This window comes from Anastrepha obliqua, chromosome 2 (assembly GCF_027943255.1).
Source record: "Anastrepha obliqua isolate idAnaObli1 chromosome 2, idAnaObli1_1.0, whole genome shotgun sequence".
Lineage (NCBI taxonomy): Eukaryota > Metazoa > Arthropoda > Insecta > Diptera > Tephritidae > Anastrepha > Anastrepha obliqua.
Window position 1 is genome coordinate 4325501 of NC_072893.1, and position 19683 is coordinate 4345183.

Here is a 19683-nt window from a genome sequence, read left to right on the forward strand (position 1 = left end):
CAGCAACAAGTTTCACACTTTCAGCGGATGTGTGAAGTTCATTTGAAGTTTATTTGGAAAGTCACACACACACTTGCAGGCATACTTTCGCATGCTCTATGTGGCTGCTAGCTTTTCTAAACAAATTAATTACTTTTGAGCGCCGCAGCAGCGCATTTTGTTGTTTTTTTCTTATTAAATTGGTAAAATTGTGGTGTCTGTCTGCTGCTCCTTTTTCTCACCTCGCTTCTTCTTCTTTTTTCTTCGCTTTATTCGGCACGAAACCGCTTTATGGTGGCTTTACTGTAAGGTGTAAGAAACATTTTTTTTTGTAAAATGAAATAAAAAAGTTGAATCGTCCTCGTTGCATATCCGTTCACAAGCTTCATAATCAGGGCTCCCATGCGAAGCGCGTTTCTCACGCATTCCTTGTAACGTAAGTCCAACGCACGCCGTAAACCCCAACGTATTTGTTTGACGGAGCCACTAAAAGCAAAAATAAAACCAAAAAACAACAGAATGAATAAAAAATGTTGCAAACATATGGAAAAAAAACTAGTGTAATGGCAGCACTGTAATTATTGCGAAGCCCGAGGCTTGTAAGTTTTCCCCAAGGCTGCCAAGACAGTAGAGGAAGCATAGCTCAAAATATATATTTTCCGTGCTATTTGTTTTTGTGTGCTAATTTTGTATTCGTATTTTATGAGAATAAACCAATGAAAATTTTCTATTTCTACTTACTCATATTCGTACCTAAATACATTTATCCGTAATATTTACAACATTTTTCGTTGTCTATGTTTTCGTTATGTTGCAAAATATTTACAATTTGTAATTGCATACTTTTTGTGTTCTGTATAAACAAAGCTGTACACATACATCCATATACATACATATATATTTTTGAATGTTTAGTTTCACAATTTAACACTGCTAAAAATTTTTTTTTTTCTATAAAGATTCATATGTTTGTAAAGAAAAAAACAATTTGTAATAAGAAGCTCATTTAATTAATAATTTTTTTTTCTGTTTATTTTCAATGTTTGAAGTTTTTCGAGCTGCGACACAAGTGTGTTTTAAATTTTGATTTTGTCGTTTTTTCGTTATAAATAAATGTGCTTTCTGTTCATACTTCAGTTTTGTACACACTTTTTACTGTTAAAGTGAACATCTTTTGAAATTTATCAACTTATCGTCGTGTATGTGTGTTATTGATAATTAAATAATTATTATAGAACAACAAAATGTCAACAGAACATTCAAAAAGTTTCGTTTACACATTTTTATTTCGAAAATATTGAATATGGCATATTGAACGTTTATTAACCCTTAGGTTATGATTAAAAACATCTAAAAAAATATTTATTTGTAATTCTAATCGTTTTTGTTTGCCATTTAACGAAAAAAAAATGATTAAAAAATAACAACGCAAACCATTGCTGGCCTCCGCATTTGTTGGAACGCCGCATTTGCAATTTACGCATACTTACGTATACATACATACATACTTATTGCATAGTGTTCGCCTCTTTTGAGTTTAATAACTACTTGTTGTTTTTTTTCACCACACATAAAAATTTTCGTTGTGTTTTTCATTCAATGTTGCAAATAATTTGTACTATTTTCCACTACCAACTAACTCAGGTATCAAAGATTGTTGCGTATCATGCGTAACAAACAAACGTACAAACACACAACAAATATGGCAAACAAGTTCGGGCGTATGAGCAACCCTAATGCGTCTGAATTGGTAAATTCACCACTATCCAAGTTTAGCGCCATTTCTTACGAATACGAGAGTGTGCAAAGTTAAAAACAAAACCGAATACACTCAGTGCACGAAAGAGAGACCAGGTTGCAACTTTTCTTCGTTTGCTTTTTTTACTTCATATAGGAACAATTTTTATTGTTATTGTTTTTTTTCTTTTTTTTTTTTGTTTAATTTTAACTTTTCGCAAAACCGTGAAAGACGCACTTTTTACCGAATTAAAAACAAACAGATTGGCTGTACACACAAATAACCATATTAGCATAAAGTCCCACTCCACCTCGCACCCACTTCGCCGCCCCAGTTGCCGCGTTACTTCAAAAAGCATTGTCAATTCAAAATTTTGTACTCAAGAACTTCAACCCCTTTAAATTAAACTTCAACCCCTTTAAATTAAAACCAAAAACCAAGCCCCAAATGTTATTAACCAGACACCCACACACACACACATACATATACCATAGTATATATAAGAGCACTTGAGCGCTCTCACTTTGGCTAGAGTTGCGATCGGTGCGAACACAAGCAGATACATGAAAAATAACGGAACTGCTTTGTTGTTAATGGTTCCCCACCCAAGCTCACATGCACTCACACATAGTTTTACTAACTCTTACTCTTAGTGCCCATGCCGACTAACTAACTCATTATCTCTCTCACACTCACATACACACACACACGCGCACCACACACACACACCCCTCTCTAATCACTCCTTCACACACTGCTAATCGAATTTTTCGTTCTACCTATGCTCAAATCGCTTGTTATAAGTTCCAAAACTAACAAAAACAAATGAACACTAACCAAATATACAACAATAACAAGCTACTAATAACAAATTGGAAAACCACGTGCCTCTCTACTAATCAAATGTTGCGCTTAATTCGATAACTAATCACGAGGAATATGAAGAACAAAAATTTGGAAACATTTTATTTATCGTTCACTACGAAACGATACAAACACACATACATAGCTAACTCAGTGAACGTTTATGATCAGTGCAAGCAAACATATACAAGTAAATACAAACAAACGTACGTACTATATAAGCTATTGAAAATTTACATACACACGTATAATTGGTGGAGTTAAACAAATGAGTTTTTTTAGTTTTAAGTTCCGAAATCTCAGTAGCAAAATTGTAAAATTTAAATTTTAAGTTAAAATTAAGTATTTGCATTTACGATTGGAAACTATTGTATGCATACAAATATACATTTAAGGCGCAAAAATTCAGCAAAAAGCTCTATGAACAGTAGTGTGAAAAGATTTTGAAAAAGCAAAACAAATTTAAGAAATTAAATATATGAAATATTTAGAAAAATTTATGTGACAATGCAACACAAACAATCGGAAATTATATACCAAAGTTCAGACCTGACCCAACACACATTTGGCGCACCCATTCGCACGCATTCAAAATTAATTATTAAAAACACGAAAGTTCTTCAATTTCACACAGACACTCATCAACACTAAACAGGTGCAAGGACAACGGATTGATTTTTGTTATTTTCAAAAACTTAACTCTTGCGCTCCAGCGTCATTTCAAGCACGCTGTCTTCAGCTATTAGGGTGTGTTCAGACGTCCGCCTATGACATGCGAAAGTTGCCAACGCGCTTTTCCTGCAAAACACTCCAAATTCACAATATTTCTTAAGTTATGTTTTATTATTTATGTACTCGTTAGTCAAGTAAGGATTTAAAGTATAATTATTGCAAATACAACAACAAACACACTAGCCAGACGTTAGCAAGCACAACAATTCCAAATTATACGTATATCTATGAACACATTGGTAACAGGACAAATTTGAAATGAACAAACCACCACAAAGTAATCAGAAACAAACTGCAATCACAAACAACAACAACAATAACAACACAAATAAAACACTCGGTCGTGTAGCGCAATCCTAAAAATTAGAACGAAGGTCGTTGCGAAAATTGCAGAGTGTTATGCACACTGTGCGCTACAATTAAACGTACACTAACAAATTCGGCAACAAACATTAGCGAGGCCGCCATAATTCGGCCGACACTAGAAAGGCAGCACAGAAATCGCATTTAATGCTTCTTTTGGCTGTTGAAAGCATATTAGAAATATTTTTTTTATAAAAATTAAAAGAAAATCATACCAGCTTCATATTTGTAAATTTTTATTCCAACACAAAATTGTATCTAAACTAAGTAGTTAATTTGAAGGCGTAAAATTGAAAGCACCCAACTTCCTGTCCAAAAGCCCCAAACCCACACCCCAAAGTAATAACTCACGCTCACCCCCCCCCCCACGAGTATCCGCATTTCCTCTCACCCTAATCAAGAAAATAATAAAAACAAACAAAAAAAAAAAAACAACAAATACCCCGCAGCTTGAGAGTTGCCCTATTGTAAAAAAACAAAAATTGGAATTCGTTTGCTCTACCAAAGTCCCTCCAAAGTACAGAAATATTCATGTTTCTTTTAAGTTATACTGCAAAATTACAACAACAACTCCTAAAGTATTATTAAAATCTATGCAATGCATAAATGCAGAGAAGACTGAGAAAAATATAAAAATATCACGCAATTAAATTACTCCACTACACACACAATGGTGATGGTGTTGAACACACACACACGCTACACAAAAACAACTAATTAACAAAATTCTTGGAACGATACCAAAAAGTCCCATATAAATGTGTCATGCAGCAGCTAAGCGAATTAGTAAAAGTAAATTGAAGTGAAAAATTCGCAGATATGCAAATCTGGTTTTATGTCGAGAGCGAAAAAAAAAATTAAATCACCATTTCGAGTCAACACTTCACAGACCACCCATCCAAAAGCAAATCCAAATCCAACTCAAGGTCCTGTAGAGGCTGTGTATGTATGTATTGCTGCGTGAACTGCAACGAATTCGCAACCATAAACACTCCCTCCTGCCACCCACTTCCCTGCTAGGCGCACGAGTTAAGGAATGTAAACAATCAAAAAAGAAATAAATTTTTCCACATTTGCAAAGTGTCAGCACAGCACAGCATTTCATAAAAGCATAAAAGCAAATAAGTCTATACAGAAATATATGCAAAGAAAACCAAAATATAAATAAATAAATCCAAAGTTAAATTATGCATCGGCGCTGGTTGCGACTGCGACTGCGGTTAGCCAACCAACGCCAGCGAAATCAGGCAAGAGTACAAATATTACAAAAAAAAAAAAAAAATATAAAAAAAGAGAAAAATTAGTATTCGCAATCGTACAATTTTCAGTCGAAATTCCATTTCGTTTCCGCAAAATTTGTTAAAGATTGTTCGTAGTTACCGTTACCATTAGTTTTTTCCACTCGTTAATACCTAACTCGCTGAACTGACTTTTGTCTTTTGGGCTAATGCAACGTTTTATGCCTTTCTTCCACCTTGTCGTCAGGTCAACTGACGACAAATTGCCACAAATCTATTTACTACAACAACAATAATAACAATCTCAACTGCCACATCAACTACTACAACAACAACATCAACAATTTCAACAATCGCCACACCAATTCCAATATAAATGCCCATCGCAACAACAATCCTCTTAACTGTGCCACTTGTCCCTTCGAACGCCCAACAGCCTCGAGCATTTGTGGCCTTAATCTCACCACATTCTCCGCCAACTGCAATGCCTCAAACAATGGCAGTGGCAGCGGCAATTGCAGCAGCAACAGCGCCGGCGGCAGCAACTCGAACGCCACCAACACGTCCAGCCTCTTGCCCGCCGCCCTCATGCAGGCCAACTCCCAGCACCAGCACCAGCATCATCACCATCACCACCATCAGCACCAGCAGCATCCACAACATGGACAGAATGTCAGCAGCAGTGCCGGAAACGGTTGTAACAACAACAACGGCGGCATCAGCAACACCAGCAGTGCCGTCCAACAGTCGCAAATGTTTGCCGCAGCCGCTGCTGCTGCCGCTATGGCCAACATGGCGGCGGCCTCAAGCAGCGCAGCTGGCGTATCGGGCGCCAATGCACTGAATACCTCCGGCGGTAACCTGAACACCTCTAGCGGTGGCGGCGCCGGTGGTGGTGACGATTTTCGCTGCGATCCATGCAACAAGAACCTGTCCTCGTTGACGCGTCTCAAGCGCCACATCCAAAACGTGCACATGCGTCCAACCAAGGAGCCCGTCTGCAACATCTGCAAGCGCGTCTACAGCTCGCTGAATAGTCTGCGCAACCACAAGAGCATCTACCATCGGAACCTGAAACAGCCGAAGCAGGAGAGTGTGAGCGGTGCCGACGTGACACAGTCACCGGCCTTGGCCGGCGTAGCTGTGATGCACAATCCCTACTACTCGCCGGTGAACCATCGTTCATCCTCATAGGGTTTCATGTACTTTGATTACCTGACCAATGTAAATTTTTAAGCAAACGCAACGGGCGGGCCAACCACAAAAGACGCATAGACGCGCTGGGGATAGACGCTAGGAGCGCATGTGGTAACGTTGTTATGTTTTCAGGTGCTCGTTAACATACTTAGGTGTAGAGTAATTTTAAATAACCGTTATGCAGACTAAGTAGGCTTAAGGCAGGTCTGGACGCAAGTGCGTTAAGAACTTAACTCGTTCAGATATATAGACATGCGTGCTTATAAGAATACTTATAAGCAGTAATAAAGGATACAGAGTATATGCCGTTTGAGCGCGACTAAGCGAATAAAAGCAATAAGATTAAACAGGGAGGGGGAAGAGCAGAAGTGTAGATTAAGCAGAGGCAGGCAAGTGACGCGAAGTATTTACGCGCCCGGCCGTTACAAGCGCGCTCTCACAGGCAACTGTAAACAAAGGTGCGACCGATAAAATGGCTTTAATGTTCTCAAACTTACAACAGAAATAACGCCTTAGATATGTACGTATTTTTAATCCGCCTATTTGCTATGAATCTTTTATAACGAAAAAAGCTACAAATAATTGACAGCGCGATCACTCAATTGGAGCGAAGGGCCGACCGACCGACCGACCGAGCGACCGAGTGAACGCCATTACTGCGCATGTGCGCGCTCAATCAACCGAAGGTGGAAGTTAACGGAATAATCATAGCATGTAAATATTTTAGATATATCACTGAGTACTTCGTATTTGGCTAGGCTTAGGCACTTTGCGACCGATCGAGATACTTTTTACTTCAGTTGTGTTCGTTTTTAATAAATTCGTTTACTGATAAACATATTCATACATATATATGTGTACGTATGTATACACCTATACATATGCATATACAAGCACATTAACGTATTGTTAATCTAGTACATAGTTAGCGAATAAAGAACTTTGTTTATATTCATATATATACACATATACATACATACCTATAAATACGTGCGTAATTTAGCGTACGCAAAAATGTTATGTTTTAAATATTAAAGAAGGAATATTAAATATTTTTAAACCTCACAAACAAACAACTACAGTGTATGGAATGTTGTATGTACTGTAAGTCCAGGTATGTTGAAAGTATGCAAATAGTCCACTGCCATGAACGCTGTGTATACAAGTAAAAGCGTATGTGTGTTTCCGCTATCACAATCGTGTGGCCGTGCTGGAACCAATTGGTATACCGGTTTGCCTCGAGGCCTTCCAACTCGAAGCGCGCAAAGCAATACATAGTTGAGATTGTAAATTAGAAAACACTACCACGAATGCAACCAATCAAGCAACAAATCAATACACATTTCTCATCATCAATTGTCCTCACATAAACTCCAATTGGATTTGAAAAAAATACACTTTTTTATTTGAATGCAAAACCAAATTAATTATTTTTTAGTTACCGCATTTAAAATTATTTCTTTTAAAATTCGAAAGTAAAAATGAAAACATTGAAAAAAAAATAAGTGAATCCCAAAAATCGCCAACTACATCACCCCCAACCCTTACCTCACCCCTACCCCTTCCACATGCCCACGTGCCTTCTACTGCTGTTATTACCACTGCAAAATACTATTACTACCACTGCCACCCCGCACCCACCCAAACAGCTGAAGCCGACAAGGGCGAAATTGGCGCGCACTAAGTGTTGCCGCTTTTGCCACGGGCTTAGTGGGTTGCAGGTTGGTGTACCTCCTTTAACCTCGAAAAAAAAAACATTTATTACGATTATAAAGGAAAGAGAAGCATCAAAAGAGACACTAGTGACAAAAAACCATAAAAGCTTAAAAGAGAACAAAAACAAAAAACAAAAAGGGTATTAAAAAAAATATTAAAATCAATTCTACAAATCAATCAGGCCAAAAATGTTTCAAAATTACATAAAAATAATTCAAAATTTTTTGCCTAACAGGCAACTCAGAAATTAACGCGAAAAGAACAGAAAACCAAAACAAAAATTCACAAAATTCACTCGTTCGCAGTGATTTCGCCGATTTCAGTCGCCGACTCAAAGCATGTTTTGTTTATCTTACGTTTTTGTTTCAAAATTCTAACACTAGCAATTACGTACATCGCCGCAACGTAACTCAATCGCAGATCAGAGAAATTATAGCAATTGGTTCCAATGGTATTGGGACTCCACAGTCCGCAATCAGCTTACGTCCGGAAGGCAATGCGCGCGGAGAAAGCGCTGCCGCCGGCAATGAAAGCAAGGTCTGGTGCTGCTACACCCTGTGCTGGGCGCTTGTTTCATTGCCGTGGCAGCGCCTGCTCGTCGTGCATTGTGCTTTTGTATGTGTGTGGGTTTGAAACGAAACACAATCCCATTCCCAGAACAATGTCGATCCACTTCAGCGGCAGAAATTGAATCCGGCAGAGCAAAGAAACGGCTTCACACAAACAACGGATTAGTTTAGTTTGTTGTCAAAAACAAGAACTGCAATAAATGCGTGCCAAAAGCCAAACATATAGAGCGAATGAATATTTCTGCATCAAGAACCAGAAAGTCTAGCGTTGGAACATTTAGTTCGCATTTTTCATGTCGAGATTGATTTATTATGAAATTTTAATGATACATTTTTGAGCCTGGATTTGTTAGTGTACAAAGACATTGACACAAAAAAGCCACAAAACACTCACGTGACAATATCGAAATTTACACCAAACACCAAACCGAACTGATGAACATCAAGTAGCACAAAACAAGAGCAAAAACACTCAGCTAACAGACCTGGACACACTGACTAAACGACGGTGGGTTCACCAAAAAACTGCTGAAACAGAAAAAAATCAAGTAAAAAAAACGAGCAAACCAACAAAACAAGAATACTAAAACCAAAACAAACAATAAACCAAACCAAATACAAACAATTAACTAAAAAAAAATACAAAAAAAAAACGAAAACTGATAGCAAGCAAACAAAGTCACTATTGTCTCTTTTTTTCTTCTCTTCCTATATGTCGTATAGGTGGAAGTACCAACCTGCTTGGTGGCGTTATAATACCCGGTGGCAGTCCCAATACAAGTAGTAGTAGCAACCAAAAACTGCAACACGAACATCTCCACCATTCCACCACCACTACCACAGCCACCACTACAAGCACCACTCACCAGTTCCACAATCATCATCATCTTCAACAGCAACAACAACACCAACACCTCCATCACCACCAGCAACAACAACAGCAATCATCCTCACCGCATCACCAACAGCAGCAACAACAATTGCACTCCCACCACATGCGCAGCGAACGCGACTTGGACCGTTCGACCACCGACTGCAGTCCGCGCTCGCCAGACCAGCGCATGCCGAAGCGACCAGCCAGCGAGCAGCCACACCATATACAATCCCATCATTCGACCGCCTCGTCACCATCCGATGTGATTGCGTCTACACCACCGCCACCACCACCGCCGCAACATATGAAACCACCGTCACCGCATCATACCCACCAGCATCCACACTTTAGCCACCAACAATTGCCGCTCGCCATGTTACCGTCCCACCATCTGCACGCCCACCACGATCTAGCAGCATCCGCCCACCACCACCATCACTTGTCGCGCACCGGCTCGCCATTGGATCATCACCACCTGTTGCACCATCGCCGTTCCTCGCTCTCGCCTTCGCCCACCGGCCGCGGTTCGGGCGGCTCTGCGGCTGGCATACTCTCCTCGACGCGCGGTGGCGACATGGTTGGGGGTAGTAGTCGCCTACTTTTGCCGCTGCCACTAAGCGCCTGCCACCGATGCGACGTATGCGGTAAATTACTCAGCACAAAGCTGACGCTGAAACGGCACAAGGAGCAGCAGCACCTCCAGCCGCTCAATAATGCCGTTTGTAATTTGTGCCATAAAGTCTTTCGCACGCTGAATAGCCTCAACAACCACAAGAGCATCTACCATCGCCGTCAGAAGAACCATCACTCGTACTTTCATCACAGTAGCGCGGTGGGCGGCGGTGTGACCGGTGGCAGCCCCAGCAGTCGGCTGCATCAGTCACTCAGCTCGTTGGGCGCCGCAGCGGTTGCCAACAATAGCGTCGGCGCAGGTGGCAATGGCAATGCGGTGGCAGCAGCAGCTGCGGCAGCTGCCGCCGCGGCGGAACTATTACTCTCACCGATTGTAGGCGCGGCCGCGGTCGCAGGTGGAGGTGGTGCTGGACCCACAGTGCAACTCTCACACGGTGGACAGCAGCAGTCTTCACCCAATATGGTGAAGCCCTGTATGGATTTCTTATAAGATCAACATCACCTGCTGCAGCAGCTCTTCCATGTTGCTCTGAACACGCCGCAGCCACCACCGCCCACGCTCTCCGCCAGTATGAGCCCGATGTCGGCGATAGGACAGGGAACACTGCCCGTAACGACAATGGTTGATTTGCCATATGGACACCAGCTACCGCCGACTGTGGACCTAACGCAAATGGATCACTACGCCGGTGTTAGTAGCGGCGGTGGAGGTGGCGGTGGAAGCGAGCATTACGAGCGCATGAATTTACTAGAGCACTGAGCAGCACAGCATGGACTGTTGTGAATGCCACAAGTACTAAAGCGATAAACCGATCGTACCGATGAAGTGACCAATTCAAAAAAACAAAAAAACCACAAAAGACTAAGTGACCAAAAATGTGAAAATTAAGCAGAGACTTTAAACACTAAAAAAGTTCGACACAAAGCGAGCGACCGACCGACCCTCCCACAGTGAAACGAGCTGAACATTTTTAAAGCAAACATACAAACAAAAAAGAATGCAAGCACAAAAAGTATGAATAGCAAAAAAAAAAAACAAGAAAAAAAGGAATAAAAAGAAGAGGAAGAAAAGAAGGAGAAAAGAAGAAGAAAAACGAGAACAAACTAAAATTGTTGAATTGAAAAACGCAAGAATGCAAAACTGTGATTTTTTACATCTCTTTTTTGAGTTTTACGAACAAAACATTATTTTTCGATGTACAACATCATTGACTTTTACATGCATGGAAATGTACTTTTAGTGAAAGCATCACGCGTGCACAGATATTTTATAAAACCTTAGTTTAATTTAGGCGCAGAGCTGATTGAGCGCCGAACGGTGCACTGGCAGCGCTGCTGAAGCGGGCGCACACACAGGCGCAAAGTGAGAAGGACCGAGCAAATATGCGATATGACGATGTGCTCCTACACACATACGAACTCACGCTTACAAACACACTCACACGCATTCGCACATGACGGACATGATTGGAGAAATATTTGCGGAATTGTACATACAAGACTACATTTTATTGATTTCGACTACTGAGAACAAGGCGTGGGATGGGTTCGGCATGAATTGAAGACTGTTAGAGAAATTTTATTTGATTTTATTTTTAGTTTTCCATATTTATAATATTTAGGCGTGTGCGAAAAATTGTTGACGTGGGACTGCGGAAAGCTCCCAAATTACATACTTAGTGTAGTTGGGCAATATTTAGACAATGAGAAATAAAACAAACGACAAACACAAACGAACACACACACACGCACTCATGCAAATGAAGCGGTTTCGAGCGGGGTGCTTCATGAACTATTTTTAACTACAGCTACCGTCAAATGAGAGAACTAGCAACAGACACCTATACACACACACACACACACACACTAATGCGGAGGTAGATTGATAATAATGAGATGTGCAATTTTTATTTGTTGACAATACAAGATTAGTGTTAGTATTCTGTTTTCCCATTTATGATAAGAAGGAAAGCGACTGAAATAAAAGTAAAAGAAAGTAAACAAATCGTAACGCATGACCCACGCGTGCGTGAGGACGGCACGCTGAATGCCCACCCTCACATACTAGCCTACAGGCGTATACATATAGGCGCTCGAGCGCATACTACTTTAGTGGACTTATTGTGTACTCTCAATTGGATACATAGTATGAACATGCAGACATACAACAACAACAATAGCATCTGTGCATGTATAACTTGTGTAGAAATTTCGTTTATCTGTGCTGTTACCATACATATATACATACAATACATATAAACAATGTAAAAACACATGCATAGATGCAAGCAGAAATCACTCTTTATATAGCCAATGTATGTAAGCGTTTACCTATTATATACCTATTAATATAAGACGTGTATGTACATACCAATACGAATACAGTGGAATACATCTGTATGTGTGTAGATATACAAATTATGAAAAGTTTGCGGGCAGCGCATAGGATTTTCAAAGTTTTAAACTAATTAGGCTAAGCGCAGGGGGAAGAGAAGACGAGTTTCGTTATACACACACCTATACATAAACTGCAAATATATTTATATACATATACACGTGTAAATGTACGTAAATGATACTTTGTAAATAGCAAAAGAAATATATTAGCGACTTGTCATTTATTGTAAAGAATTTTTTCCTAATTTTACTTCTCAAATGCGGATGTGAATTCGATTCCAAAACTTTTTAACAGAAATCTATAAGCAAAAACTAATAAAAACTTCCAAAATCATGACGGTTTTCCATGAACTCATTGATGAAACTCAAAACTCTTAGCTTGGCTGCAAAATTTGTAATAATTTTATTTCAAAGCTTTTTGGCTTACGTAAAAATTTTCAAGCTCAAAAACCCTTTTTTTTGGTTTTTTTGTTTTTTGATATGCGCAGAGATATGAGTTTGCTGGCAACCGCAGCAAGGACTGATAGGTTTTAGGACAATTACAAATTATGAAAAAAAAAACTTTTAACGCAAAAATATGCAACAAAAATATTTTAACATTTCAAAAAATATTGTTTTTGTTTTTTTTTTTGTAAACTTTTATGATATTTACGACTCTATCGGTATTGGGAAATTGTGACTAAAAAATTGTGATTCGTGATTAATTGGCATTTTAAGTGGCGTGTAAAAATGTGTGTGTTTGGACACACGCACACATGCACACATTGATGAAATCAAAATTTTTGCATTATTATATTTAGAATATTGAGGATAAAGTAAAAACGAGAAATGAGAAATAATTTTTTGCTTTTCATTTAAAGAAGACTGAAAATTGGCATTTCGAAAGAAGTAAAATTTTAGAAAAACCAAAAATTAATTCACACCCAAAATGTGGAGGTTTGTACGACTTTTTATCTGCACAAAAAATTGGAGAAAAAACGTTGATTAGACTCGAAAACTTACGATTACTGTTATTTTTTTTAGTATTTTAGCGAAATCAAAAATCAAATAAAATATTGTATTTTTGGAGGAGAAAGTCTGTTTTTAACAATTCGATACCAAATTTTATTATTTACAAGTACATGCAAATATTTTTTTGTTTTAAGACATTTTTATTTTTAATTTTTAAAACATTTATTTGCTTATAATTTGCGGTTGATTTACCACCTTTGTCATGGCGTCCCCCCGAGCGGCGGCGCATGAGGAGTTCAAAACTTTTTTTATGCATTACGTGCGGTATTTCTTTTTTTACATTTTTATGCGACAATATTAAGATAGACTTAAAATACGGTATATGGTCGGGCACGTTTAGTCCGGCACGAATAAATTAGAAGCTTAAGTATTAGTTGGCATTCGGAAAATTCAAATCACTTTTATGTGGCAAAGTGGCGCCGAAATCCGCATCTTTTTTACACTCGTATGTAGTACTTGTGCGTATGTGCGTTATATGATTTCTTCATTTTTTATGGCATATACACACACATACTTAGTTTGAACTTAAGTGCTTTACTAACACACTTACGAATTAAATTCACTAATATACATATACACACATAAATATAGTTTAGAAAATTAATCGTTTTTTTATATATGCTTTAAATATTACATATATACATATATAAACACACACTCACACACAAACACACACACACGTATGTACATATATGTAGAAATGAACTACTGAGTTTGTGCGAAGAAGCAAAAAATTAAATAAAAAAAAAATAAGAAAAAAGGCAAAAACGCATAACGGCAAAATAAAAATCCTCTAAATAGCAAATAAAATTTTATATAAAATGTAAAAATATGTATGAAATGAGAAACCCGAAAGTAATTGTACACTAAAGTCGCAACAGCGAAGCAAAAGGAAAACAAAAATGGTTAAAAACAATTAGATTTCATTGAATAATAAGTAATTTAAGGGTAATTGTAAATATTTTAAATATTGTAATATAAGAAATGAGTAAGAGAAAATGAAGGAGAAATTGTAAAAGTTAATATAATCGTAATAATCGTTTTGTTTTTGTGAATTTTTTAATTAAATGCTGTTTACAAACACATTTACATGCATACATATTTACATATACTATACACTTGTACGTTCAACGTCTACAACTTGTGTCCTTTTAGGCGCTTTACATTAGTTTTATATTACAGATGATTTAGAATGTACGAAGGACGCATAAAACACTATAAAGTATCCGTAAAAAACGAAAATAGCTCTAAGGTAAATCCATCAGCAGCACCAACAGACCCGCCATACATGCAAACATCCTAATTTCCAAACAGACATACGCCACGCATACATACATACACACATAAACAAACTCCAAACAAACATAAACACTCACGCCAACACACACACACACGCATACACAAACACTCATATATAAATCCTCTCATACACTCTGTATCCACTACCATTAAACTACTTCCATCTCAAACTATATAGCATTATGGAAATATTGAAAACTTACTACAATAAAAACATAACAACTGTAATCAAAACAAAAAATAGCAACTCTATCTCTTCTTGTTTTCTTAATTGATAAATATGTGCATAGCACGCAGCTACATGTGCTTAGAATACAAACATAACCATAGACCATAGACCATAGTCCATAGACCTACTGTAGATCATAGAGCATCGAGCATCGAGCATCGAGCAAACCATAGACCATAAATCACAGCAAATAGCAAATAGCAAACAGAGAACATAAAACATAAAACAAAAGACAAAAAAAGACATAGAACGGAACAGAAGAGCCAAGTGAGGCGCATTGATGAGCGATTTTTGAATTATCATAAACGCTCGTAAGTCATAACAGCAACAACAACAACAACCAAAAATAATAACTATCCTAATTATGATCAAATAAACTAAATGAATATTGCAGCGACAGAAATACCACAACATTTATCATAAACAATGAAAGCCAGAGCAAACGACGAATCTGTTATTATTTACATGCATACACACATACATACATATATAAATCAATCAATGTGAAAATAGTCACGTGAAAAAGCACAGTCTTTTTTTGTGTTTATTTTTTCAAATTCTTCACTTTTTACTACCACACGAAGATTGCGCGAATTGTTTGACCAGCTGGAGAGGGGATTGATATGTGAGAACTTCCGCTATTTGTCTTCCACAAAATTCAACGGTTTGACCAGAGAATGTTAAAGAAATGGGAAGGCGCAAATGTTACTGTTAAGTACAATATTTTTTGTACACTTGAATTTTGAAACATTTGCTAGTAAGGGATTTGACAACATGAACGATATAGACACTGCACTGAGTTTTGCACCACAGGAATTAAAAGCACCACACATCTCTCACCCCTACATTTCACCCAGGAACGATAGATTTACCAAGTTTAACCAATAACTATGGTGAAAAAAAAAAACAATTGTGAGACGAGCTTTCACTACCACACCATGGGAGTGTTCACCAGCCAAAATCTGCACAATAATTTCACACATATTCGCACACTCGTCCAATCAGTCCTGGTTCAGACGGCAACGAAGTGACATTGTGTTAATTTTTTTCGTATACCACTAACACATTCTTAGTTTTTCGTAACCTAACCGATTCGTATCTTCTGCTACGTCATCCCACCAGCCGATTCTGTCAAATTCGTTCAGTGTATATACATTTTTTTACTATTTTCTTATTTTTGAAATGAGAGGCGTATAAATGAAATTTATTACACGAACTTTTTTTCGATCATATTAAAACAAAAAATAAAGGGTATTAACCCTTTTGGATCATTCGACGGAACAATTCGCGTGTACAAAAACACTCTCTTATCACCAAGAACGGAATAATGCGCAATAAATTATTTTTTTTGCTTAAGTTTGAAGAAAATAAATAAAATTATTTTTCATTAGAACAAACAGTAAAAATCTTGTCGACGACAGGCATTATGGACGCAAGGTATTTCGAGTACATCACGCATTTCGAGCGATGATTCAAAAGGGTTAAAAAAAAATAAAGTAAATAAAAACAAAAATTGGCACTGTAATAAATTTTAATAAAGTTCTGAAAGTAACTCACGGCGTTCATTAACATTCTCTGGTTTGACTGTTAGATGATGGAAAAGTTAGTTGGTCGTATTGCTATTGCTCTGTGCTGCAAGCACCCTGCAGGAAAACCCCTTCTGCTGAGCTTAGTGCCATAACGTGCCCTTGATTTGCTCTAGCAGCAAGCACCTGTTATTTCCTTCGATTGTTCTACGCCAGTATTCAGTTTGATAGGTTATTTACAGCCTGGTGCTGCATTTAAACTAGAGCGCATGAATTTGAGAATTAAGAGAAACACGAATTGGTCAATAACAACCAAAATAATTATTACTTACTCAAAATTATGATATCGTCTTAAAAGTAGGTCGCTTCGGACCATACACCAACTATGACCAACGTATCCGAATGAGTTGATGCGTCTCTACTGTTCGGAGTGCCTGGATTCCAAACACCAAACACCAAAATATTGCATTTTTGTCATGAAAAAATTCTTCATAGAAAACCGTCTGGCGTTCGGACATTAAAAATTGAACATCCCTGCCTTTCATTTGTGAATTTTAGGTAGATTAAAGAGATTATATTATATTTACTTTTGCTTTCCAAAAATATTTGATGAAAATTTAATAAATACCATTGAGATTTGCCATTTATAAATGCCATTTAATTTGAATTGAGATGTATATTCATTCTAGAATTGTTCCTCGTATCTTGCAACTTGCGCAAAGCTGAAAGTGTCCATATTTTTGTCGATCTAAATATAATTCGCGCACCCAAATCTTTCATTCAAAAATTCGCAATATATCTCTTTGCTGAGATCTCTCTTTGCTTTTTCCTTTTACGAATCATCCGACTGTTAAAACAGCGTTAAAAGCGCCCAATTGGCCACACAAGTTTGCAAAGCCAGCCGGCATTGGTACTCTCAGTGATGAGCGGCAATTGAGTGCATCACAAGACGTTAGCAGCTGACCACACCACGACCGTAGTGTGAGCGAAGAGAGGTGTTTTTTGATTTCAATTTCTAGTTGTAACATTTTCCACTTCACACAGTCAATTTTCCCCTGGTGCGTTCTCTTCATAGCTCTGCAAAGATGTGCATTTATGAGAGAGAAATGAGTTTAAACAGCTGGGTGATGACAACTAAAAGCAACAGAGAGCCTTTTTAATGCTCTCATTTAAAAGATCTACTGACATCGGCAATTTGTACTCTAAAGTTTTGCAATCGATCCCCTTTCTTGCTGACAACAAACATTTTATTCGAACAAAAATGAATAAGGCAAAGTTTTTTGTTGAATGGTTTAGGTTGCAATTAAAATGATTTAAAAACACTATCTCCATAAAATAAATAATTGTTTGCGAATTCTTAAAACTGCAGTGATTTTAAAAATACAACAAAACATATATATATATATATATATATATATATATATATATATATATATAATATATCTAAATCCAGTCGAGTCGCAAATCTGCACCCTATGGCACTTACTTTTCCGAAAGTGTGGAAGGTTTTTAGACATATTCGTCCACGACACTTGTGAGTACTCTTTGGTTATATGATGAAGTTAATAAAATTATTAAACAAATAACTTCAGCAACTGTATGTACTACTGTATGTGCTAATAGACATACATACAAATATGATTGTTTCAATAGCAACACAAAAGTAAAACAAAACGACAAAATTTATAAAACTAAATAAGTAAAAAAGGAATTATCAAAAAAGGTGACAACAACAAAACGACAAAGTATTTTCGTAAATAATTAAATACATAACAGAAGAGAGTAAGAAAATTGTTTGAGTTATTATTTGAAATAAAAAACCAACTATGAAAAAATGTGAAAATATTGAGCGTTTTGCTTTTTGTGCCCTTTCGTAAGGCAGCCAAGAAGACCTCGTTTAAAATAGATGAAAAGCTTATATGAATTTCCACTTACGCATATTTAAGTTCTACGCTACGCACACTGGTGACTACATATCAAAATATATACAGTGGCGCACATAAGTATTTTGTGATAATTTATAATATTTATAAGGCGATCAGGTTCATTTCAAATTTTTATATATTTTATAATTTATTTCAACAGAGGTTTATACTACGTACTTAATTCAGCAAAGTTTAAAAATAACCGTTATTTTTCACATAAACTAAGCAATACAAAAAAATACCAAATTGAAATAGAAATTTTTGCTCACGAAAGTATTTTGCTTTTTTTCTGTAAAGTGGACAAGTTGCTCAATATTGCGTATAATACCATAATTTTTCTAAACAGCCTCAACATTCGGTTCTTTTCCTCCATTCTTCGAACAGAACAGATCACGAAACGTCACTTTTTAATACAATTTTGTGTTTCCGCACTTTAGATTACATCGAGGTTTGCACTTCGACCTTCGACCTCATGGTCTTTTGTGCTCTCCGTTCACGCACTTTATCCTGTTTGTATTAGAACTTTGGGGAGTTGCTTCCAAACGCTTTGTGTTGAAAAGTATCCACATTTTGGCATCGAAAGCTGTATCTTTGGGATCGTTAGCGCATAGAAATATACACTCGTTTGCAATTGTGCAGCCTTAGCTAAAATCAAAGCAGGTTTTCTAGACAGATACTTTTTCAATTCTCTTACGGAACTGCCTAGCGTGGGGATAGGACCAGTCCTGTAGTTCATAATAGCCACGAAATGATTGCGCGAAGGAAAATAAATGTGTCGCACAGTGGTATCACAGGGGACCTGTTTCTTGATTTTCTTTTAATATTTGACGCACTTCTCTGACCATCAGTGAGTTCGGTTTACCGCTAAGTGTTACATTTTCTAAATTATCGCGTTCTTTAAGTCATTCTATTACGGCGTCTAACGTTTGGCGGCCATCGTAGTGGAATGGGTTGTTGCGTGACTACCATTGGAAAGTGCACAGATTCGAAATTCCGGGCGTAAAAACAGTAAACGATGGAAAAGGTTTTTTCTAATAGTGGTCACCTCTCGGTAGGCAATGACAAGCCTCGGAGTATATTTCTGCTATGAAAAAGCTCCTTATAAGAAAAACCAGCGGCCGCTCGAAGTCGACTTAAAGTTGTAGATCCCTTCATTTACGGACAAGAATATGACGCACGACACAAATAAAGGGTGGTTAAGTTTCAAGGGCCGGTATTGATTTTAAATAAAATACAATTTTTTTAGGAAATTATTGTCATTTCTCTTTATTCTGATAATATTGGTATAGCTCAATTACGTATAGAGCAAAATATTGGCCAAATAGCCGCCGCGACCTCAGCGGCACACCTCCATCCGATGGTTCAAATTTTCGATGATACTGAGGCATAATTG

The 19683-nt window shown here is 37.5% G+C and overlaps 1 protein-coding gene across 7 annotated transcripts in view; it reads left to right on the top strand.

The window, feature by feature from the left end:
• Positions 1–19683, top strand: part of LOC129239553 (broad-complex core protein isoforms 1/2/3/4/5) — an 89694-nt gene that overhangs the window by 60536 nt on the left and 9475 nt on the right. For 2 of the 7 annotated variants that reach the window (XM_054875124.1, XM_054875125.1), the window contains exon 8: positions 9120–15522. The exons of 3 other annotated variants lie outside the window; for them this stretch is intronic. In XM_054875124.1, coding sequence (XP_054731099.1) covers positions 9120–10393 — 1274 coding nt within the window. In that variant the 3' untranslated portion in view covers positions 10394–15522. Of the gene's footprint in view, positions 1–5161; positions 15523–19683 lie in introns of those variants that run through there. 2 more of the 7 variants (XM_054875127.1, XM_054875126.1) reach the window with 2 other exon arrangements.